General features: G+C 39.5%; 5 protein-coding genes across 9 annotated transcripts; 3 read left to right on the top strand and 2 right to left on the bottom strand.

Annotated features, from left to right (window-relative positions):
- The first annotated feature begins 2,607 nt into the window (after nt 1-2,607).
- On the top strand, nt 2,608-4,201 carry LOC103866768 (60S ribosomal protein L7-3). Of its 2 annotated transcripts, none has more exons than XM_009144744.3 (6): nt 2,608-2,706; nt 2,947-3,125; nt 3,220-3,317; nt 3,400-3,457; nt 3,557-3,636; nt 3,717-4,201. In XM_009144744.3, exons 2-6 carry the CDS (start codon nt 2,952-2,954, stop codon nt 4,033-4,035), a joined length of 729 nt encoding a protein of 242 aa, XP_009142992.1. In that variant the 5' UTR covers nt 2,608-2,706; nt 2,947-2,951; the 3' UTR covers nt 4,036-4,201. The 2 variants fall into 2 exon arrangements, with proteins under 2 accessions (XP_009142992.1, XP_009142993.1); XM_009144745.3 differs by having other exon boundaries at nt 2,666-2,789.
- A 989-nt stretch (nt 4,202-5,190) lies between these two features.
- On the bottom strand, nt 5,191-8,228 carry LOC103866767 (guanosine nucleotide diphosphate dissociation inhibitor 1; the record flags this gene model as incomplete). The annotated part of the gene is given in 13 exon segments (NM_001301988.1): nt 5,191-5,431; nt 5,509-5,583; nt 5,669-5,879; nt 6,249-6,373; nt 6,556-6,657; nt 6,763-6,825; nt 6,913-6,993; nt 7,087-7,198; nt 7,275-7,447; nt 7,532-7,639; nt 7,733-7,816; nt 7,907-7,969; nt 8,078-8,228. Coding segments are annotated over 13 exon segments (1,335 nt in total). The 3' UTR covers nt 5,191-5,380.
- Nucleotides 8,229-9,656: 1,428 nt separating this feature from the next.
- On the top strand, nt 9,657-12,436 carry LOC103866766 (ankyrin repeat protein SKIP35). Its single transcript, XM_009144742.3, has 4 exons — nt 9,657-9,844; nt 9,942-10,801; nt 10,886-11,321; nt 11,391-12,436. The coding sequence occupies exons 2-4, from the start codon at nt 10,233-10,235 to the stop codon at nt 12,207-12,209; spliced, it is 1,824 nt and encodes a 607-aa protein (XP_009142990.2). The 5' UTR covers nt 9,657-9,844; nt 9,942-10,232; the 3' UTR covers nt 12,210-12,436.
- Nucleotides 12,437-12,701: 265 nt separating this feature from the next.
- On the top strand, nt 12,702-21,549 carry LOC103866765. Of its 4 annotated transcripts, none has more exons than XM_033292395.1 (2): nt 12,702-13,804; nt 13,895-21,549. In XM_033292395.1, the coding sequence occupies exon 2, from the start codon at nt 16,628-16,630 to the stop codon at nt 19,922-19,924; it is 3,297 nt and encodes a 1,098-aa protein (XP_033148286.1). In that variant the 5' UTR covers nt 12,702-13,804; nt 13,895-16,627; the 3' UTR covers nt 19,925-21,549. The 4 variants fall into 4 exon arrangements, with proteins under 4 accessions (XP_033148286.1, XP_033148285.1, XP_018514829.1 ...); XM_033292394.1 differs by having other exon boundaries at nt 12,702-14,032; nt 14,272-21,549; XM_018659313.2 differs by having other exon boundaries at nt 12,702-16,605; nt 16,691-21,549.
- On the bottom strand, nt 13,017-13,481 carry LOC117134082 (ARGOS-like protein). Its single transcript, XM_033291684.1, has 2 exons — nt 13,173-13,481; nt 13,017-13,040 (listed from the first exon to the last, which is right to left on the bottom strand). Exons 1-2 carry the CDS (start codon nt 13,479-13,481, stop codon nt 13,017-13,019), a joined length of 333 nt encoding a protein of 110 aa, XP_033147575.1.
- Nucleotides 21,550-23,206: the final 1,657 nt, after the last annotated feature.

Genomic DNA, 23,206 nt, shown 5'->3' with positions numbered 1-23,206 from the left:
TACTAATTCAAATATCAACCACGGAAACAATACTAGTTAACGTTTTAGTTTATGTTCCAAAAAAATTGTGGGGGACTAATTAATTTTAATTTTAAAATTACTACAGCTTAGGTTAATACATGTTTTAATTATTGGGAACTTCGACCAAGTGGTAAGAAATGTTAGATGGCCGTTATAGAGTAAGACTAAACTTTATCACATAGATTCAAAACCGGTGATGTCCATATGCAGGGGATGGGGATGCAGAGGGTGATGATGACTTAGAAAGATGTTCTTGTGTAGATCTTGTAATATGTGATTTTCGTAAATGTTATAATATTTGTTTTTAGCTAAAATGAACCTTATTGAACATAGCCAAAAATGTTTTTAGTGGATGTGTATGAGAAAGGAAAATAATAATATAGTCGTCCATTGATAAGAGCTGGGTCCATTGTTCTCACATTATTGGTCTTCTTCTTTTGTCAACCGTCCTTTATTATTGTTATATCATATTGTAATTATCTCTCTGTCGTCTTCTGTGTTTTGAATCATCAACAAAAATTGTCGAGTGAAAACAGAACAATCCTCGAGTCACCGTCGTAGGTAATCTAGCTAGTCAAGTAGAGTGTATTGGCATAGTATATCGTTTTGGTTCACATGTTTAATTTTACCACCTATTCATATCAATAATTAGCCTAAACACTAACCTTGGCAATTTTCACAAAAGAAAAACCTGCCACTAGTGTTAAGGGAGACAACTCCTGTAACAATTTTGTCGACTAACGAAAACTACGTTATGTAGAGCCAGTTATAGACACAATCCAATAAAACATTAAATGTGTGACTGGTGACCATTTAAAAAACACCTAAAAAATAAAGAAAAATGAAAAAGAATAAAATAAAATGAATGAATGAGAATTATTGTTCCTCTTCAAAAATAATGAAGAATCATTTTGCTTTGTTATTCTCTACAAAAAAAATGATAATGAATAAAAAGAAATTAATTCCTTATAAATAGTGTATTTTTATGGAAACCATAAGAGCATGTTTATCGGCGTCGCTTAGGAGGGTTGTTTAGCTAAATTGGCAATTAAAATAAAAGGAAAATAGACAATTAAACAAAGGACGTCGCCTAATTTGGGTCTCGAAGGCACGTTGCTTAGCGGGTACGTGGCACAATCAGGTTGGCTGGAGGAGCAGTGTCGTCTTTCGTCTTTTTTCTTTTTCTTCTCTCGGTGGCGAAACAGGGAGTCCTCGACACCTCGACGACTCCTCGACGCCATGAAGCCGCTCTGCATCTCGAGATTGGAGACCATGGTTGGTTGTTTCTCCCCTCTCCGATGCTCCAATCATCAATCCCCAACGTCTCAGCTCTCCTCCACTGCACAGTCCCTGAATCATCGGCGTCGTCAGCTCTCCTCCACCTCAGTTTCGACATCGTCAGTTCATCTCTGTCGTGCTGCTCATCGTTGGAATCAAGTTCGCCGTCGCATTCGAAAGACTCGTGAAACATCAATGGCTACTTTTGGCTATTTTGCACATCCAGTCCTCATAGTTTGGTTCTTTTCTTTTTGACCCCATCACAATTTTAATATTTAAAAATTCACTAAGCACCCACTAAGGGATTGCACCAATAAACATGCTCTAAGGAATTGAATGTTCATTCGCATTCCTTTGGTCATCAATCACACCTTAAGTTTAGTTACAGTCTAAGTTTGATCAGTAAATTTTTAAAAAGAAATATGTAATATATATATAAACTCCTAAAAAAAATTCAATATTTTTTAAACAAAATTCTTACTAAATAAATATCTACTAGTAACAAAGTTCACGACGATAGCAATAGTTGGTTTACAGTGAAACTTTGAAATCGCTACGAAATCAAAGAGGGTGTTGTGTGTTTCTTGGTTGATTGACTTAAGTGGATTGGTTTCTACTTATTTGATTGACATCTATATTGGTTTTGAAAATTAAAAATTAAAAATATAAATTAATAGTTAAGAATAGAAGAGTAGGATAAGGGTTCTAGAAAAGGATTGATATTTTATTTCCTTTTTCAGGAGTTGTCTTCCTCATGGGGACGAAAGAAGTGGCCAAGCACTTATCGTATAAACGTCTTTCTTCTTTCTTGCTTTACGGTTACTAAAATTTCTTCTAGAAGACCATATGTGCAAGTGTAACCAAGTTAGTGCAGAATATCAGCATGTTTTAAATTAATTATTAAAAAGTTAACTAACTTCTAGTTTAGATAAACCGTATTCGATCTATGGTTTACCAGACAGCATGGACTTGGTCATTCTGTAACCAAAAATTAGCCTCCAAATTTAATATTCACAGCTCAAAATTGTATTCACCCTTGTTGGGGCTATACGATTCTTTGCACCATGATTTTTTATAAACTTCTGACGATAATAAAATAATAAGAGTGAAACATTTCAGATTTTCAATTTGTAACCAAGGCACCAAGCGAATCCTGTAAGAGAACTACAAAACGAATTTTTGTTTGTCATATAATTATTCTCATAACTTGGACCACTCGTTTAAGGTATTTTACAATGGTCCGGTTAATTATGTAAGTGGATGCTGGGCCCAAATTAACCGAGGCCCAATGTTAGGCCCGTTTAAAGAAAATAATAGGGTTAACAATTAAAACCCTAAAACCCATTTTGATTCATTCGTCTTCTTCTTCCTCTCTGCGCCGCGCTCTCTATCTCACTTGCTCTCAAAGTAAGCTTCTTCGATCTTCCTCGTATACTTTCGTCTCGAACCATAAGTGTTCTCTTGTACCCAGTGACAAGCTCACTTCCTAGGTTTTGTATACATATTAAAAAAACTTTACTTTATGATATAGCTGTTTGGTTTAAGTCATTACATCAATGTTTCTGCTTAATACAATGCTCAAAGGTTGTCTCTTTGGTTTACTGTTTTGGTTGGGAAGCTTATGTTTTTGTTTTTTTGTTATGTTAGGAGAAATGGCTGAATCCAAAGTGGTGGTTCCAGAGTCTGTCCTAAAGAAGATCAAGAGGGAAGAGGAATGGGCATTGGCTAAGAAACAGGAAGCTGCAGCTGCTAAGAAGAAGAGCGTTGAGAACAGGAAGCTTATCTTCAAGAGAGCTGAGCAATATGCTAAAGAATACGCAGAGAAGGTTAACTAAACACACTTAAATGAGATTACTTTTCTCTGTTGATGGTTGGTGGTTCTGATGAATAGACTCTCTTTTTTTTCCTCAATTGTTTTAGGATAATGAGTTGATCCGTTTGAAGCGTGAGGCTAAGTTGAAAGGAGGGTTCTATGTTGACCCTGAGGCTAAACTGCTCTTTATCATTCGTATCCGTGGGTATGTTGTTGATCTTCTCTTACAGAATGTTCCAAAACAGTTTCTGTTTGTTTGCTTAAAATGAATGTTTGTGTGTTTGCAGAATCAACGCTATTGACCCAAAAACCAAGAAGATTCTGCAGCTCTTGCGTTTGAGACAAGTAAGTCTTAAAGTCTCCTAAGTTCATCTAGTCTCAGACATCATATGATTACCAATAAGATATGTCTGCTAACTTGTGTGTTAACTTGTGTGTGTGCAGATCTTCAATGGTGTGTTCCTTAAGGTGAACAAGGCAACAATCAACATGTTGCGTCGTGTTGAGCCTTACGTGACTTACGGGTATCTCATCTGATTCTTTCCTCTCCCTCTATCATAAACCACAAGAATGTACTCTAAGTGAGATGATATGTCTTGTGTAGATACCCAAACTTGAAGAGTGTGAAGGAGCTAATCTACAAGAGGGGTTTTGGAAAGCTGAACCACCAGAGGATAGCACTCACCGACAACTCCATAGTGAACGAAGCTCTAGGAAAGCACAACATCATCTGCGTGGAGGATCTGATCCACGAGATCATGACCGTTGGACCTCACTTCAAAGAAGCCAACAACTTCCTTTGGCCATTCCAGTTGAAGGCACCACTCGGTGGTCTCAAGAAGAAGAGGAACCACTACGTTGAAGGTGGTGATGCTGGAAACAGAGAGAACTTCATCAACGAGCTTGTCAGGAGGATGAACTGATGATAAAGCTTCCTTCTATCATCTTTTCCCCATTTCTTAGTTTTTTTTTTGTTTGGATTGGATATGAGTTGTTTTGTTTTGACCATGTGATCTTTAGTCGAATACAATCTTTGATTAATAAACTTTGTTTTTCAAAATCTTTGTTGATCACATATTTGAGTTCTTATACAGGCTACTTCCCTGAAAGGTTATCAGATTAACGTTTTTAACACATCCCAACACATTTGAGCCGGTTTGGTTTTCTTAGCATTTGGTTGAATGAAGGTAAAGACGAGACAGGTTGTGGGAGGAGAGTTTGTTTGTTTGCTCATAGAAGAGATGAGTTGAGACTGGTTAATTCTTCCACTGTCTCAGCAATGGTTTCACCTCAGTCTCCTGAGATGTCTATTATGAACTTCTCTCCTTTGGGTAATAGTGTGTTCCTTTTGTCTCCAAGAAACGGTGGTTTTTTGGCAGAAGTAAGACACTATACCACCTTTGCAGCTTAATGGTAGTAGAGTTGAATTTTGAGCGCTAGAGGTATGGATATGGAGATGGACGTTTAAACGATTTAGAGAAGGTGATAGATGAACTGGGCTGAAGCTATGGAGGAGGAGGAGAAGATTGAATCCTAACAACCACCATTTTTTCATTAGCTGGAATGAATCTCAAAGGCTTCTGAGGTTGAACGAGCGCTGAAGAAGGCTAGGTCAACAACATGAGGAGCTATCTTATCACCAAATGGGAAGCTTGAGTGGGGAATGCAAAGATGAGGAGATGAACAAGATGAGGAGAAGTGTCTCCTTTGGCATTAATGGGAATGACCAATGTGTCAGGTCCTGTGAGAGACTACAGCGATGAGCCAGATGTGTCGTGACTGGTGAAAGATAGTGCACAGGAGGGAGCCTTCGGGTTGAATGGTGCAACTTACCTTCAATGGTGATTTAATACACTATAACAACTGCAATCCACGGTTGTATGGTCCAATCAACCATTCTCTTTGGTAAAAAGACCTGAGTTCTCACTCCCTGACGGTGATCAGTTTACAAACACTACCTCAACTGAGCCAGTTTATAGTTTTCTCAGCATTAGGTTGATTTACTTAGCTGGGCCAAAAATCATGAAACGAGTCTAAAGGAACCTTAGAGGCGAGGATTGTTCAACTGCAAGAGCATATTCTTTTATAATCCCCACTTCATATAAACCACGAAATCCAACATTTTGGTCTTAGGAATGAAACTGATTTTGTGTTTAAACAGACAACATGAAGGGAGGAAACAAGTGAGAACGTTTGAAATGGGATAAAGACAACCAGTACATCAAGTTGTTTGACTAGAGAGGAAGAGAGCTTTGCCATTTTTCTCCATCATTCCTCTGCAGCACTAGCTGCGTTAAGGTCCACACTTAGATCCAGTTCCTGCAACACAAAAATAGTGATCACTTGCAGCTCAATGAATAAAAGCACGATATATATGTACGAATCTGGAGCATTACCTTGCCGGTGATGAGTTTATACATGTTCAGCACATCAACAACAGTAGTATCAAAGTGTGTTGTAGCATCATAACTCTGTTGAAGACGGGAGTTAAAAAAGTTTTTATTAGAAACGATCTAACTTTAAGATACTCACAGATAAATGCTTAAGTGAACAAACCGTTGAGATGAAGCAGTTGTCCAAAGTGGGTTCGTTGACAGGCTCGTATCTATCATAGATGTCGAAGAACAGCTCATCAACTTGACCGAGAAGGTCGATTCCAGGCTTCAGCTCGGTCTGAGGGTTGTCAGTCTCTGCGTCTGTCGACACAAATGCTATGAATTTTCCCTTGGGAGCAACGTTGTGGGAATACGAACAGCAGAAGACATACCTGTCAATTTACAATCAAAGTGTTATCATGAGCAGGGAAACAAACATATCAATCGACTCAATGTTTACACATGGCCAGGTTCTATAGAGTAGTTGTATTATAACCAAGAAAGCAATATTGTTGTAATGTATCTAATGGGAAATCAGGAAACATTTACAATTTACTTATCAGCTTCAAGCGTAAAACAAGTGATAATATAAGAACCTGAAGCTATTCCCTTCTGCCATTAAGACTCAATAAGACTCATCATTCAGACAAACCTTAGCTACCACAGGGAATAATATATGGACCTGACGTTTCAATTTCTTTCAGTCATAAAGACTCATTAACTTCTATCAGTGGAACCACAGGACGAATAAAAGAACTCACATGTCTGATTTGCGGCCCAGTTGCTTTTGAGGTAGGATGACTTGCACCGAGTGAGAATCATTGGTGTTTGGAATAGGATGGCTCATAATGGCAATCGCCCTAGCAACCCTCCCAATCTTCCTCACCTGTTTGAATACGAATTTAAATAAATATCAAAATAATCCCTAACATAAATAATGCATAACTGGCTCACGTTCTGATCAACAAACTAAATATGCATTGAAAAACTAAACAAAATGAAGTATAGCGTATTAGCACGCTAGATGTCAGTGTAAAGTTGAACAGGTATGTGATTGTCAGTCATTACCTTGTTTGGCAGGTAGGAAGGATCACAGACAACTTTCTTGCATTTGGCAGTCTCTCCCTCAGATGTAACACCCATAACCTTACCTTCCTCATCGAACTCCACCTGTTATAAACGCAACAGTTAATGGCATTGCAAGTTTTCCTTCTGTAAGCAGCAGAGAATTAGCAAAACAAAGAGCCTCAAGATGAGGAAGCCGAAGATATATACCTTGCACTCAGGTTTATTCAACATGTAAGTCCCACCATAGACAGCACTAAGTCGTGCAAACGCCTGAAACAAGTAGAATCCAGAAACTATAATCCAAAAACATCAAAAGAGTTGAACCAACCAAACGAAGCATGTATTAAAAGAAAAAACCTGAGGCAATTCTCCCAATCCATAGAGAGGATAGATATACGGTGAACCTCCTTGGAAACGAGCAAGGGACTCTGCGTAGAGCTGATAAAAAAAATTCAAAGAACAACTGTCTAAAACAAGACTTTTATAACATAGGGATCAAAACTTTAAAGTCCAACGAGAGCAGTTTACTACCTTCATTCTCATCACAGTATCATAAGCAGGTTGATGGAGATGGCTATCATTACTGTGAAGTGCCACCGCATGACCAATAAAGTCAATAGTGTTTTCATCCAGACCAAATTTCCTGTAAAAAAAAAACATCTAACTGTTAGTAGCAGAGAGTCTAAAATTAGATAATGACAACAGAACATCAGCCTTACGCAATCAACTCCTTTGTTGTAACTCTCTTCAAATCCACTCCATCATGTGTTTTCGGATCCTTCTCATCGTATTCCTGAACATAGCTGAAGAACTTTCCAGCACGACGTTTCTCAAAAATACCCATAAGAGAAGATTTGAGGGCCTCCACTGGAGTTGCTGGCACCTTCTGAACCTGTAAGGCATTATCAAAACAGTTAAAATGGCTTCAAAGTGCAGAAAAAAAAAGCGTCAATCAGCTCTGTGAAAAGGCTTGTACCTTGCCTTTGACGAAGACATAGCTTCCATCAACAGCTTTAAAAGACAAATACTTGGTCACATCGGTATGGATAAGGACACGAACAAGCTTCCCATTCGCCATCATAAACTGATGATCCACCACAACAACAACGAAAGATTAAACACTTTTAGTAGTAGTAACTCGTATAAGTAACAATGAAGCTAGACTAAATATAAAAACCTTGGGCATCATGTCAACATTGTAGTCTCTGCTAGAACCTAAATGAGCAGGAGCCTTGTCTTCTCCCCTAAACTTCTTCCACAGCTGTAAAAACAAAACAAAAAGCAACATCATCAACAACATCAAAAATTTAATCTTTAAACATAAAACATGAGAGAGAGTATTGTATTGGACCTGATTGAGATTAAGTGAAGTTGACTCTCCACCGTAGTAGTCGTTCCTGTCCATGTGAAGTACCTATTTTGAACAAAAGATCACATCTTTAGCTAATCTAAAGGCAGATCTGGAACTTGGAGCTTAAAGTTCAGCTAATAGGAGATATAGTGGTCACTGAGATGGGATCACCTTGATGCCATCGACGGAGAGGAGGCCACTGAGGATGCACTCCTTGAGACCAGTACCGAGAACGATAACTTCGTACTCTTCATCCATGATTGGCTGATCGCTAGAGAAAGAGAGGGACTTTTTTTGTTGGTAGGAGGAGGCGACCGTCTAGAGAGATCGGTGGTGATGAAGTAGTCTATATATTTTGATCAAAATTAAAAGGAAAATAAATATACAGAGAGATGCTTTGCTTTGTTCAATGGAATAAAAAAGTTTTATTTTTCTCACTTTTATTTTATTCTTCTTGCGGGAAAATAACTAAATCATTTCAGTTTTTTTTTTGTGTTTGATAAAGGACTTGTTTTTTTTTTGTTATTGATCATTTTCTTATTTGATTACGTATTAAAATGGATAAATCAAAAAATTTAAAAGAAAAACCTATAACTGATGAATCAAATCTTACAATGTAAAATTTAATCAGCAATAATCTATGAAAATTTATCATGGATTTTTATGAATTAGTGATTTTTGAGATATTTTAAAAATTTCAAGCAGTAATATAGGTAAGTGATGACAATAAAAATACGTTTGATGTTTGCTTAGTTCACCTTTTTTTATCTGCTCTAAAATTGTGTTATGTTTACAACTTAAGTTTAGTTGTATTTTTCTTCTTCTTCTTTCACAATCTTTTAGTTATTTTTACTAATACGTTGAACTTTGGTTTGTTATTACTGTGTTTGGTAAAAAGTAATGTAGATTGAACTTTTGTAATAAAATATTTGTCAATTAAAAAATGATGTCATTCTCCAAACTGATTTTAATAACTACTAATAATCCAATTTGCATTTTTCTAACCCAATTCAATTGATTAATCAAAAAAAGACAAGTTTGCTTAAGGGGAGGCAACCATAAAAATGAAAAAAAAAACAAAACGTCATCTATTTAGGGTATGACTGGTTTTCCCGCTACCACCCGCAAACGCAGCTTTTGCGAGTGGTAACGGTTGCTGGCGTTTTGCAACAATCGCTCAAACCGCTCTAAACCGTTCCAAAGCGCTCCAAATCGCTCTGAACCTCATAAATTCAAAAGCTGGTTCCAGCTAGCGTTTGCGGTTGCGGGCGTTTGCGGGATGACAAAAAAAAATTATTTTTTTCCAAAACAATATAAATACAAAAATAAAAAAATTCAATAAAAAAATTAAATTGAAATTATAAAAATGCTAAAATATATCAATTAAATTTTAATTAATATTATAAAACTTTAAAATAAAAATATTTTCTATATTTTTTAAAAAAAGTTAAACTATAACTTTCTAAATATAATTTTTATATTTATTATAATATTATTATTTTTGATATTTTTATAATTGTATAAAATGTAAATATTGTTAATTTATTATTTAACTGCTGCTGCATTTGGTAGTTAACCAGTCATAAGTATCCCGCAAACGCACCAATTTCTAACCGCATAACCAGTCGTACAAATCTCTTAAAACCGCTAGAAACCGCAACCACCCGCATCCGCAAACTCCCGCAACCGTAACCGCAACCTCTGCGGTTGAACCAGTTAGGTCCTTATAAAGAAAATAATTTCCCCAAAAATATCTTTTCCTTGTTCCAAACATTTGTTACTGCAGATCTGAGGGTGGCAAAAAACAAAAAAAAACTTTTTAAGGTCACAATAAATAAATAAATTCTCTTATATAATTAAAAAAAAAAAAAGAGGAAGTCAGAACTCGAGGCAAGGCACAAGGGTTCATCTCGACCTCTCAATGAAAATCTCCTCCAGGTTCCTTCCTTCATCTCCTCCTCCTCATCAATTCTACGATTCGATGTTTTGTAAAGTTTGTTCCTTTTTAAACTATTCTTCTTCGTTTCCGTCTTAGGGTTTGTTCTTGATTCTCCGGGTCGAAGATTTTAGCTTTTCGATGCTTCTAATGACGGAAAAGTTCGAACCTTTCTCGCTCTCGTGAGCGTTTTTGTCCCTGAGATTCATTTGGGTTTGTTCAAGGATGCTCGTTGGATCAATCTAGAGTTGCAGATTGTGCAAGTGGATTCAAAGTTTGAAGCTTTTTTGGTTTTGTTGAGGTTTGGTTAGAGAAGGATTCGAGGAAGGGATATGGTATAGAGTTTTGGTTATTTGGGGGGAAAAAAAAAGAAGTTTTTTAATTTTGAAGATGGAGAAGGAGAGCGTGAGTGATGATGATGGATTGTACCCTGATGAGCCTTTTGGTTCCGAGTTTGAAACTGAGGAGATCCTGCAGGTTGAGAAAGGTGAAGGGAGTGGTGTGGTTTTCGCCAGAGAGGCACCTCTTATAGCTAATCAACCAAGCGAAGGCTTTGGTTGTAGTACAAAGAAACTAAAATGCAGTGGTGATGTTGATGTTCTTGAGATGGGGAGTCTAGGGAAAGAGAAGAAGCTTAGTAGACAGGATAGGATCGAACTGGGACGGCTCTTCCAAAACGCTACTAGCTCGCAGGATTGGGAACTTTCCGAGAGGATGATTGATTTGGCTGATCTGCAAACGTTGAATGATTTGTTGTGTATTAGTCTAGATTCCATTTGGTTCTTGAGTACAGAGGGAGAGTTAAGAGGTATCACCGGTTTGATTGCGAAGATCATATGTCATGGTGCTCATGACTACACTAGAGCTACACTCAGAACTTCGTTTCTTGCTTCCTGTGTCTCCTCTTGCCGTAACCGGACTGTTAGTCTTTCTGATAGTGTCACTGTAATGGCTCAAAGGTGCACATTTTATTTATCTTTCTCGTTATTATAACAGCTTAGAGTTGCTTCTTTTGTTAGATCTTGTACATATCTCTTATACAGGTTACATGAGCGTCTTCAAGAGTGTAACGGTGATGAGGTTCTCAAAGCAGAAGCGAGTACCAAAGTTCAGAAGTTCACTGAATGGGCCCTCAAGTGCATAGGCTTCCACTCTCGTTGCCAGGGCGGCGCTAGAGATAAAGCTAACCAAGACTCGGCTGCTGAGATCCAACTCCAGCTCTCTGCTTTCAAGACGTTCTTGGATCTTGCGGGAAACCATTTGACAGGAAAGGATTTCACAGAAGCCTTTGATGCAGCTTGCTTCCCGCTTACTCTTTTCTCCACCTCTTTTAACCCTGGCTGGGCTTCTGGAATCTCAGCTACTGTCATACATGGATTGCTCGGGATGCTGGTGGAAGGAGGAGCAGATAATGTGAACCAGTGCTTTCTTGAAGCTTCTCGGTTTGGTAGCACAGAGCTCGTGCGTATCTTGTTGCAGGTAACTAACTCTCTTTGGGCTAATGAGTTTCTTTGTGCACTCTTTAACTTTCTATCTCTCTGGTGTTAGATTGCTCAAAGGAATAGCTTAGACGTGGACGTTGACTTAGCCTTGGGCTTTGCTTCCCATTATAGCAAGATTGAAACGATGGACTGCCTTGTGGAAGAAGGTCACGCTATGGCTTTCTTGGGTCCTTTGATGAGAGCAGCAGAGAGAGGTTGCATGCAAGTTGTGGAATGGTTTGTGAAAAGAGGCTGCCGTGAAATGGAGCTGTGCTTGGCTCTCACAGCCGCCACTTCGAGTAGCCAAGTCGAGATCGCTGCTTATCTTCTCCCTCATGTGCCGAGACCTGTCCTCACTGCTCTCAGCATCGAAATCCTCAAAGCAGCTGGTGAAAGAAGCGATGGTTCTCTCTATGGAGTAGAGTTTCTTCTCAAATCAGACTTCCTCGGTGATCCGGTAGCTACTTACTCAGTTGCGGACACCATTGCAAAGTCAGAAGACGAGTCTGTTCCTTCAGAGCTGAAAACGTTTCTCCAAGAGCAGTGGTCAGAGGCTGCGTTAAGCCAAGGGGTGAGGGAAAGCCGTGAGAACTTTATGAACTTCATGAGGGTTTTGAAGATTGGAGAGTCTGCTATACGTTTGAAGGATCTACCAGGTCCATTGAGAGTTGCGGTCGCTTACATGCCGTTGTACAGAGAGTGTGTGAAAGCGGGAGGGAGGTTGCTCTCGCAGAGATTAAGAGGACAGCTCATGGAAGCCGTGAAGCAGCTTCAGGGGATTGTTGTGGACACAGAGGAAGCATGCAAAGGTGGTCATCATCATCAGCTCATGGCGGTATTGGAGCATCACCTTCCTCTTTTTTTGGTCAAAGCTTCTTCACACTGAGCAACAGTTGGATCCAGCACCCGAGTTATCCGGGTTTAACCTTGCCCATTTCTTTTAAAATAAGAACTGAATAAAATAATCATATTTGGGGATCCAGGGTTTGGATTATTATGAAAAGAGCTTTGTATAAACTAACTTCCTATGAGAATGTCTTTGTCAAGTCTTCCTAACCCATGGGAGAAGATGCTATCCAAAACGTTTTATTATAATATTATTTCAACTAAAAAGAAATAAAGATAGTCTTGCTTATGTCTCTGACTGAGTGTCCAAATGGTAACATGTACCTCGGTTCTAATTGTAATAAAAACTTGTATACATAGATATTTTAATTTTTAGTATAATTAACTGTGGTGGTGTTTTAATGGTTCGATTACCATTTGAAACATGAGTCTCATATAGGCTTTGTGGGTTTGAGTAGTTAGGGTAGTTCGGATGGTAAGACTAAGACTGGAATCTCGTCAAATTAAACCCAAATATTTTGGTTTAGCTCGGTTCAGTAGTAGTTCGGTTTTCAATTTTTTTTAATCGCAGTTTTTAGTTTCAATTATATTTCGGTTAACTTTTTTTTGCTATTTTGAGTAGTTCATTTCAAAATTTTGTTAACAAAAAAAGTTTCTTTTTATGAAAAAATTAACTAACCGAAAACTGAATTTTTTTTATAAACCTGTCAAATTAAACCAAACTCATTATCGAACTAATTGACAGAAATTTAGGTTCCGTTAGTTAAAAACCGCTGGCCTATCATATCAATAAATGTAAAATATTCCATTTTTCTCTAATCCCATTTACATACCATTATTGACCAAGTCATGCAACTGTATAGTAATAATACTGCAACAGATAACAAGTTTTACAAATGAAATAGTTAATATAAAATCTCTTCTCTGAAACCTTATGTAATGACAAATAAAAAAAGAACAAACAAAAACAGAAAACGTTATGTTACATATAAGTGTTTGTTACATGTTTGGCATTAGAAGAAGAAGGCATAAAAGCAAGAACCATAAGCAGAAACATAATCCCAATAGGAATGAGAAGTAGCATAAAGGGAGGAGGAGGCAATGGTGGAAGAATCAAGGGAAGGATCAAGAGAGATGCTGTGAGACCAACAAGAACAACCACTGACTCTAAACTGAAGTAACTCGCCGTTACTAGCTTCCTCGGTTTGCTGCCCTGAGAAGAAGTCCGGATATATTCTTGCTTACTCATCATAGGAGCTTGAGCTGATCCACGAAAACTCATGTCTTTTCGGTTATCTCTTGTCGTATCCATGATTTTCTTGTTGGTCCAAGAATGGTGTTGAGAGAAACGGTTCAATTTGTCTTGATCTGTATCTTGAGTTCTTTCAGCTAAACTCCTTCAGCGAGAAGAAGAAGATGATTTAACGTTAGAGAGACTTTGAAACCTTTCGTTGTAAAGAAAATACAGAAGAAGTAACAAAGTTGGTGATATAGAGTTTGGTATATAAAAGCTGGTAAGAAGATATAAAAGTGAAGAAGAAGACAAGTAGCTATACAAAGAAAGGAAAAAAATAAATAATCTCTTTTGGGGTTAGACTCTTGTGGAATTAGAGAAGAAACAAGAAAGAGAGCAAGGTTCAGTGAATTTACAGGTTTTTTTTAGGCTATGATAATGTTTATATAGGACTAATATTTTTTTTAATTTTCTCTTTGGGGGGTGACAAGTGTGACAAGCAAGTTGTTTGCTGATTCTGGAAGGTAGGCATGCAAAACTAGAATACTTGGCTTCTCTCTCTATCAAAAGGTTGGTTCTTCTCCCCTAGGCACTTTATCTCTCTTGACGTAGGCTGGAATTTATTTGAGGTAAGCCCCTGTTTGAAGTGGAGGTTTGTGTTTTTCTTTTTAGATTTGTTTTGAGGAATATTCTATGGTGGTTTAATTAAAATGAATGTATAATTCGTCTATTGTAGACTTGTAGTTATGTTTCTTTTTTTACTTATTAATTAATCTCGTATTATTTATGAAATTTATAGTAAATAAAACATTAACCACTTGATGTTTTAAAACAAACAAAAAAAATCTAAATCTTTTCTTTGTTACAGATGACTTTGAAATGTGATGGCGTTATTTATGGCTTGGTTGACATTGACATGATCCTGATAACACACAGCAATTAGCCACTAAAATGCTTGAAACATATAATTAAAGATTGTTAGCTATTAAAACGTTTGAAAGTAATCACTAAATCTGTGTACTATATGCATTGTTTATTACAGTAATATTATTATCATTCAGGGTTGTGATACTATGGACGGAAAAATAAAACGTACAAAGTAAAGATTCGAATTCATCTATTCATCTGCACTAGAGGTGGATTCAAGTGATAACAATGATTAATATATTGAATGTAGTGAATTTGCCCATTTAAATTTTACAAATATATACACAAATAGTAATTTGTATATATAAACTGTATAGTTATATTTTCTATCTAATAATAATGTTGTTTATATGTTTATCGACCAATTAGAAGCCATAATGTTACTCTTCTATTCAGTATTTCGTGTGGTGTTTTACAAAAAAAAAAAAGAGAGTATTTCGTGTGGTGGATATATCATATAATAGTGTGTTCCTAGTGGGACAGTTGGTCCAATATTTATTTTTCTTTGGTTTTAGTGTTTTTTAAATTCTAATCGCTGTTGTCAAAAAAAAAATCGTTACGATATTATCTTCTTTCTATGCCCATATATTTTTGCAAAATATTAGTAATAGTTAAAAGCAATGCTAATTTCTGCGTTTTACATGATACATTTGGTTGCGTGATTAATGAGGGACATGATGTTTCCGTAAGCAGCTCGTGTTTGGCCTTTCGGGTATTAACCAATTGACAGGTTACCAACACATTGCTTATTTATCTAACTAAATTCAGTGAATCACATATAGTATATGACAACAAGACCTAACTATTTTACCAAAAAAAAACAAGACCTAACTAAATTACATCATTAATTAAGAACTTACATCCCCTTCATAAATAAAAGCAAAACTTTACAACGAGACACTGATAAAGAGATGATGCATGCAGGACTGGATGCATGCATACTTGAAATCTTACGATAAAAAAAGATATTACGAGTCAGTTTTAAAAAAAAAGATATTACGAGTGGCAAAATATAATAGTGGATATTTTTCCGACACTAAAGGATATTCAACTTATCTTTTTTTTTTTTGCTAAAAAAGTGATTAAACTCGGATTTATTAAAGACACAGACCTAACTTCCGGATAAAAGGTATAGTCCACGGATAGATCTTTTTCCGGATATTCAAATGGGCCGAAATGCAGTATCTCATATCCGTGTAGGATGATCAAGAAAATATGACTTAGTTTCGCATAGCAGATAGATCAAACTTGAAATGTGGTGACATTCCAAACCCTTTCGTCTTACCACTTGACCACAAACTCCAGGTCATAGTCAACTTATCTTACAGGAAAAAAAACTTATCTTGCGGATATGTACTTGATGCTAAAGTTAGGATCGATGCTATACATTTGAGTAGTTGACTAGTTGTGTAGAGAGATCAAACGCAATCTCTTTTTTTTTTGGCAGCCGAGCTCAATTTCTTAATTATCCTGATCAAAAAAAAGATTTTGTTTGTAGGCAAAACCAAGAAAGATATATATATATATATATATATATATATCTTTTTATAGGTGAACAAAAACAACAGTTTTATTATTTATAGTAGGGTTTGTGGATTCTAATAGTATTATTATAATTTTTAAGAAATTAGAAAACAAGTGTTACCAAAAAAAATTAGAAAACAAATAAATGCTGGAAAGGGAAAGGTACAGAAATGGCAACCCATGCATGATTGCCTTGAACATCGCAAACCCTTCCTCTAGATTGCATGTCTAGTGGTTGTGGACCAGTTGCAACAATATTCAACAAAATATAATTACTTTATTATAACTATATTATATAATTTGCATAATACATAAGCATTAGAGAATATTACGTTCAGAGTCACTTATGTACTTATTAATGTCAACCCAAGTCACATGTTTATACAAGAGCATTTTACCTTAAAGATCTGTTAGGACTCAGCTTTTCTAGTTGACTCTCAACCAGGAATCTCTTTAACTATAATAATAAATTGGCGGGCTTCAGTCTCAACCATTGATCTTTAAAAAACATGGACGACCCAGATTCAGCTATCCAGATCCAGACAAGACATATATCTGCTTCCATTTCAGACCCTTAGATTTGTTGCTGTACTTTTCATCACGGACGGCCCAGATTATTCTAAGTTTTCACCTCTTCTCAATTTTCACCTCCGTCGTAATTTCAACTTCTTACACCTCTCTCTCACCTGGATTTACCTTCGTCGTTCACCGTTGTGGAACACAAAATCATCGCTAATCCCTCACGTACAAGGTTTGTTTCTCTTTTAAAGTTGATGATTAACCCACTCTTACTACTAATCATGTTCGCCTTCTCCTCTTATCCTTTTTGGTTCCAGCTGTCGTCCATGGCGGAGCATTGTATGGTCATCGCCGGCAAATGGGAAACTTCTGCAGACAGCCACTGGAATTTTTCCATAGACAAACAGCACATGACAAGGATTGTTCCTCTTCGTAATGGCATACCCTTGACCGAATTACTGAGCAATGTATTCAGGGAGTTCTTCGACAACTCCGATGTCATCCGCACCGCCGTTCTTAGTTATTGGCCACCGAATTCCAAGGAGCTTGCAACCGGTCTTACCACACCCCCAGTCATGCTCACAACCGACGGGGCTGTCTCCTACTTTTACCAGCACTTTCAAGCTAACAAGGGAATGAATCTGTTTGTCACTTTCAATATCCAACCCCAACCCCATCCGATTAGTCATGTTGATGAGAATCCTTTATCTTTCACTACGCCCAACCAACCTCTCAAGAGGACCCACAGTCCTTATTCTTCGTCTGCTCTGCGACATCCTTCAACCGTTGGGTCTCAAATACCAGGCTTCTCCCTTTTTACGGACGACGTCCTCAACCTATCTCAGGGTTGTCTGCATGTACACCCCCAGAACAGTCCCCATGTACATCCCCAGTCTAGTCCGCCTGTACGCCCCCCGAGTTGTCCGCCTGTACATCGCCCTACAGCTGTCTCTCATATTCCAGGCTCCTCTGTTTCGACCCACGATAACCTGGATCAAGAATTTCCTGTTGTGGAAGACTCTGGTCTGTCAAAAACAAATCGCTACTCCCTCCTAGACGAAACCCTCTTCTGCCAAGATGAGCTCCTTCAAAAAATGTTCAAAGAAGACCCCAACAACATACCCGATAGCTGGGCAACCAACGAGGACGAAGAGGACGAAGACACTGCTTCTGATGCTTCTCTTCCTGCTGATATTCCCGGTGTTCAAACCCGTGGGTATGACCAAGACTTTTGGGCTCCTCTTATTGGTAACCCCTTAGGTGGGTCTGATGCGGCTGAGGTTATGGCGGGTATCGCAGTGCCCAAGACTGCACCCCATATCATCCACTGCACAACTGGTGACGCTTTTGACCACACCGTCCTTGTCTCTGGCGAACTACCACCGTATTGCAAACCGGAAGTTGGTTCATCACAGCTTCCCGTACATCCTCGTAGTTGTCCACCTGTACAACCTCGAAGTGTTCCATCCAGAATTCCCCAGAGTTGTCCACCCGTACGCCGTTCTTCCGCGTACACAAGTTCCGCTCGCACATCCTACACTGACCCTCACCCGCCCCATCCCCCCACCCCGACTCCGCGTGAAACCCGGCCCCTCTCAGAAATAAGTGACGAGGAATTTGATGTTCCACCCCTATTTGATGATACCTTGTTTGAAGCTGAAGACGTCCCAGACTTGGATATTGATGATGATGAACCTTTTGTTGGGAAATTGTATGCATCAAAGGAAGACTGTCAAATTGGGCTCGCCATCTACGCAATCAAGGAGCAGTTTTATTTCAGACAGACTAGAACGAGCAGGCATTTTTTCGTCCTCAGTTGCCATGACACTCGTTGTGAGTGGAGAATACGTGCCAAAGAGCTCACCAGCTGCGGCTACTACACTATTCAAAAGTGTCACCTCGACCATACTTGTGATACTGAGACTCGCAGGCTCTACAAGAAACGTGCTACCTCAAAGGTTTTAGCACATATCTATCGCTCCAAATACTGCGATGTAGCTGATGCACCCAAAGCTCTCCAGCTCCAGCAACTTGTTCTTCAAGATTTGCGTGTCTCAGCTTCCTACATGAAATGCCATCGGGCAAAAGGTGTTGCACTTGACATTACACATGGGAATGCAGAGGACTCGTACCTCAACATAGCAGGTTATTTTGACAGGCTGAAAGCAACTAATCCTGGGACAGTCACTGCCATCGAAACTGAGCTTGATGATAACGGTGACACCCGTTTTCTGTACGCTTTCCTGTCTTTTGGAGCCTCAATCCAAGGATTCCGTCGCTTGCGTCCTGTCTTGATTATTGATGGCACTCACCTATCAGGCAAATACAAAGGTGTACTCCTCACTGCAAGTGGGCAAGATGGAAACTTCCAAGTCTTCCCTCTCGCCTTTGCTGTTGTTGATGGTGAAACTGAAGAGGCTTGGACATGGTTTCTAACCAAGTTGGAGAGGATCATAGCTGACTCAAACACCCTCACCATCATCTCTGATCGCCATGCCTCCATCATTAAAGCAATTACTCTGACATTCCCCAAGGCGCACCATGGCTCCTGCATTGTGCATCTCATGAGGAACGTTGTTTCCCGGTTCAAAAGCAAGGGTCTCGCCAAAATGGTTTGTGAGGCTGCATTCTCTTTCCGACGCTCTGATTTTGATGCTAACTTCAAAAAAATTAAACAAGCTAGTGCACCTTGCTTTAAATACCTTGAAGACATTGGCACTGCAAAATGGTCACGCACTTACTTTCCTGGAAACCGGTACAATCTCCTCACCAGCAATGTTGCCGAGCAGTTAAACAAGGCTATTTCCAAATCCAGACCCTCTCCCATCGTTGAGATGTTCATGTTCATCCAACGCATGCTCACTCGGTGGTTCTCAGCTAGGAGGACAAAATCAGCAAAACACAGGGGGTTTGTCACCCCCGAGGTTGATAAAGTCATGCAGACTCATATCAGACTCACCAAAGGCAGCAAGATTTATCCAGCCAAAGAATGGACCTACTCTGTTAGAGGTCTTTTTGGTCACCCTAACACTGTCCACCTCGATACTAAAGTCTGTACATGTCAAGTGTTCCAAAAGCTAAAAATACCATGCGGACATGCTATGTTGGCTGCTGATTCTATCGGTCTCCCATACACCCAACTAGTTGGTGATTGCTACAAAACACAACAATGGATCGACACATATTCTGGTGTGATCTTACCTGAGGCTCCCGTAGGCGACCATCCTATTCCCCCTGATATTGCCGATGTCACCATTAACCCACCAAAGACTCGCCGCCCATCTGGTCGACCGAAGGAAAATCGTATACCTTCCACAGGGGAGGTTCAGGTCAGTTTTTATTCCCCTTACAATCTACTTCTAATCCACATCCCTTGCTTACTTACCCCAAACATGTTTTCTTTCAGACTCCCAAGAAACCAAAGCTCGTCCCCAACAAATGTGGCCGCTGCGGTGGCACTGGCCATAACCGCACTCGCTGTGTTGTTCCCATCTGACAGTGGTGAATCTTATATCCACATAACCTCCCTTTTGGATAGGGAATTCACCTAGGATCAGCTCCTTTTGTTTTTGCTCGGTACTTTTGATTTGCATGCCTGAACCTTTGAAACATGTATTGGCTTTTCCTTTTTGGTGGCTTAAAACGCCTATGTTTCTGGAAAAATGTTTAACTTATAATTATCATGTCCACATGTACTGTTTCTCCCTATCTGCTCTTAACAACTTACCTTCACAAATCTGCCGTCTCTCTGTACATCAATTCCTCTTCACCCCTCCTATATATGTACGGGAATTCGCTGTACACATTATAAAACATGTACATGAATGCATTGCACACCCATTTTGTTGTCACCCTTCTAAATTCACGATGACGTAGCATATCTCGTTTTGTGAACATGGGTGTACACTCATACCTTCAAAAATATACCGTCCATCTGTACAGAAGATGGGTGTACACTCATTCCGTTGTAACCCTGCTACATTCCAGGGTCACAGGGTAACGTACATCTATCGTTTTCTGCAGATGGGTCTGCAAATGTACATCCCCGCTTACAACCAACACCCATTACTTAATAATTATTGTCCATGCGTGCATCTGCGTTTATCGAGCAAATATTTTCTACATCGGGCATGTACACCTATCCTGAACTGTACAACTTCCTTCATCTCAATCAAAACATAGAAATCTCCGATGTACACCTATTTTTATGCGTACAACTTTGTTCATCGGGCATGTACACCAATTCTGGTGTGTACAGATGTACAACTTCGTTAATCTCAATCAAAACGTCGGAAAAAAACACACACCATGCCTCTACATTAGAGCACTTCTAAATACATAAGTTATAGAGATCTCCAAAACACATTCCAAAATACAAGTTTCAAGGCCAGAAGCCAACCGTACAAATTCAACTTTTAAATACAACGCAAAATCAAACCCGTCCCCAAATATCATACATCGCCACCACCCAACAGAAATACATTCACCTACTTAGCTGTGTCACCCCCAATGTACAAGGGTACTATCCAATCTCGGTACACATCCATAGCATATTGCTTCCTCAAAATGTTAACCGCGTTGTCTGTTAGGTCTCCAACCCCTGGTTGCTCGACAGTTGTAGCACTCAATTCCAAAAACTTCACAGCCACTGGTCCGCAATCACCACTGCGTCTATTCTGATAGACATTCTCCATCCGCTCAACCGCAAACGGTTCCAGACCATGCCCCATCAGAAACTGAGCTGGACACACCTTCCGCACAAGATAAGGTAACATCTTAGCTATTGGTAACATTATTACCATCACCTCTTCCATGCTCCTCAGACTGTGATCTGAATCATACACCTGGACACTCCAAGTGCGGATGTTTATCGCCAAACCAACCCAGTGATTTTGCCCCCAAATCATGGGCCCATACACTGTGTCCACATCCACACCGAGCTTCTTCCCCTCTTGCGTTAAATATCCTGCTAGCTTCGGATCGGAGAAGACTCTGCCTTTGTACGTGGCCGCCTGAAACGACCTAGCTTTGCCTAGCAGATGATCTACAAACCATGGATCAACAAACATGGCCCTTTTTTCCTTCAACAGCGCTCCATGCCTCTCGCTTACATAATCTACCAACACTTCCATATGCTGCCGCCGAAAAAAAAAAAAGGTCACCAGTACGTCCCCCATACATAACGTTCCGCCACCAGAGGTTTGGAATGACGTACCTTCGTTGACACCCATTTACATGGTGTTGCAAGGTCAAGGAAAAACTGGTTGTCCAAATCATACTTCCCCGCACCAAGATGCAACCTACAACGTAAGAAACCACGTGTGTGTTATTCATGCATTTGTCATCACCAAACGCACAGGCAAACTAATGCACTTACACTTCCGGGTTTCCAATCAACACCTTCTCAAAATAACCAAAGTCAATATCTTCTACAGCTGGCACTATTTGATCTATGCTAAAAGGCTCTTTCGCCAAAAGCAATGAAGCCAAATTAGCCTCCGCCTCAGCCGGCTCATGCTTCTCGCTTCTCGGACACGGTGAAGAATCGCTCGAACACGTTATTATCACACTACCATCCCTAGCCTTGACAGCTCCTGCATCCCCAACATCTACAACCTCATCTACCTGCAATAGAAATAAGGTTAACCACACATTACAGCTGCCAACGGAATATACGACTTTCAAATACAATAATGTCCACATCGTCTAAATGTACTACGCACCTTTCCAACTACTTCGGTTTCATATACCTTCTCCCCACCACCATCCCCAGGTGTCCCTCGTTCAAGCAAAGATTCATCTTTATCCTACGCAAAACAATACAAGTTAACTCCACACACGGACCCTAAACAGTCGAAGTACACATGTACACCTCATGACAACTCATCCACACGTACACATAGAATCTGATTGTACCCCTGTACAACTCACAAAGGCTCTTGCACGTGAACGACTCACACTAGATCAAACCAAACTCAGCCCTTCACACAATAGATGTACAATTCACAACAATTGTCACCCCTCACCTTACTAACTGCAGGGGCGTCATACCCCACACCTGGTTCTCCAGCTGCACCCCTTACAATCCCTCCCACAAATTTATCAAGCCCAGACAATTCCTGCTGGTCGCAAACAAAGTTGTTCAGGCCACACACAAACATAAACTTCACTACACAAATCGACAAACATATACAAACCTCTGTCCTCTCCTCCAACGCAGCACCGCCCCCATCCTCGGCGCGTATGTTTGGTTTCACAACTTTGCCCTGCAACACCATCAACACGTTCACCCTCACGTACAACTACATATTTCCATACGTACAACTTACCTGCGCAACTTCGGTTGTACGGCCATCACCAGAAGGACCTACATGTTCCTTTGCTAACAACACATCTGATTCCTGCATCAAAACACATTTAATGAGTTCAATTTCCCCAACAAAACCTTGCGCCAACAAATAATCCCAGCAAACACACACCTTAGACTCTGCTTCGTCCCCACCCTCTGTAACATTTGCACCCTCCTTTGCTCCAGCAGCTCCACTATCAATGCAGCCCTGAATCATTACTACAATTAAAAGACGGAAACAGGAATCAATATTAAAACACACTCCATTGGTTTACCTTGTCTTCACTCACAAAAAATGTTTTGCTGGTTGTCGCCCTGTCCAATACGCACCCACTCTTAGCAGTTGCCCCAACATTAACCCACTGCAGCGGTACACCATCTCCTTCCTTCAACGGTGCAAGCACTTCCGGTGGTTCTTCAGACAACATCCCCTCCACCTGTACATCAGTACCTCCGCTACCCTTCTCTTTGTCATCCTCCTTTT

The sequence above is a fragment of the Brassica rapa genome, chromosome A05 (assembly GCF_000309985.2).
Source record: "Brassica rapa cultivar Chiifu-401-42 chromosome A05, CAAS_Brap_v3.01, whole genome shotgun sequence".
Classification (NCBI taxonomy): domain Eukaryota; kingdom Viridiplantae; phylum Streptophyta; class Magnoliopsida; order Brassicales; family Brassicaceae; genus Brassica; species Brassica rapa.
The sequence above is the reverse complement of the archived record's forward strand: the minus strand, read 5'-3'. Positions and strand labels throughout refer to the sequence as shown.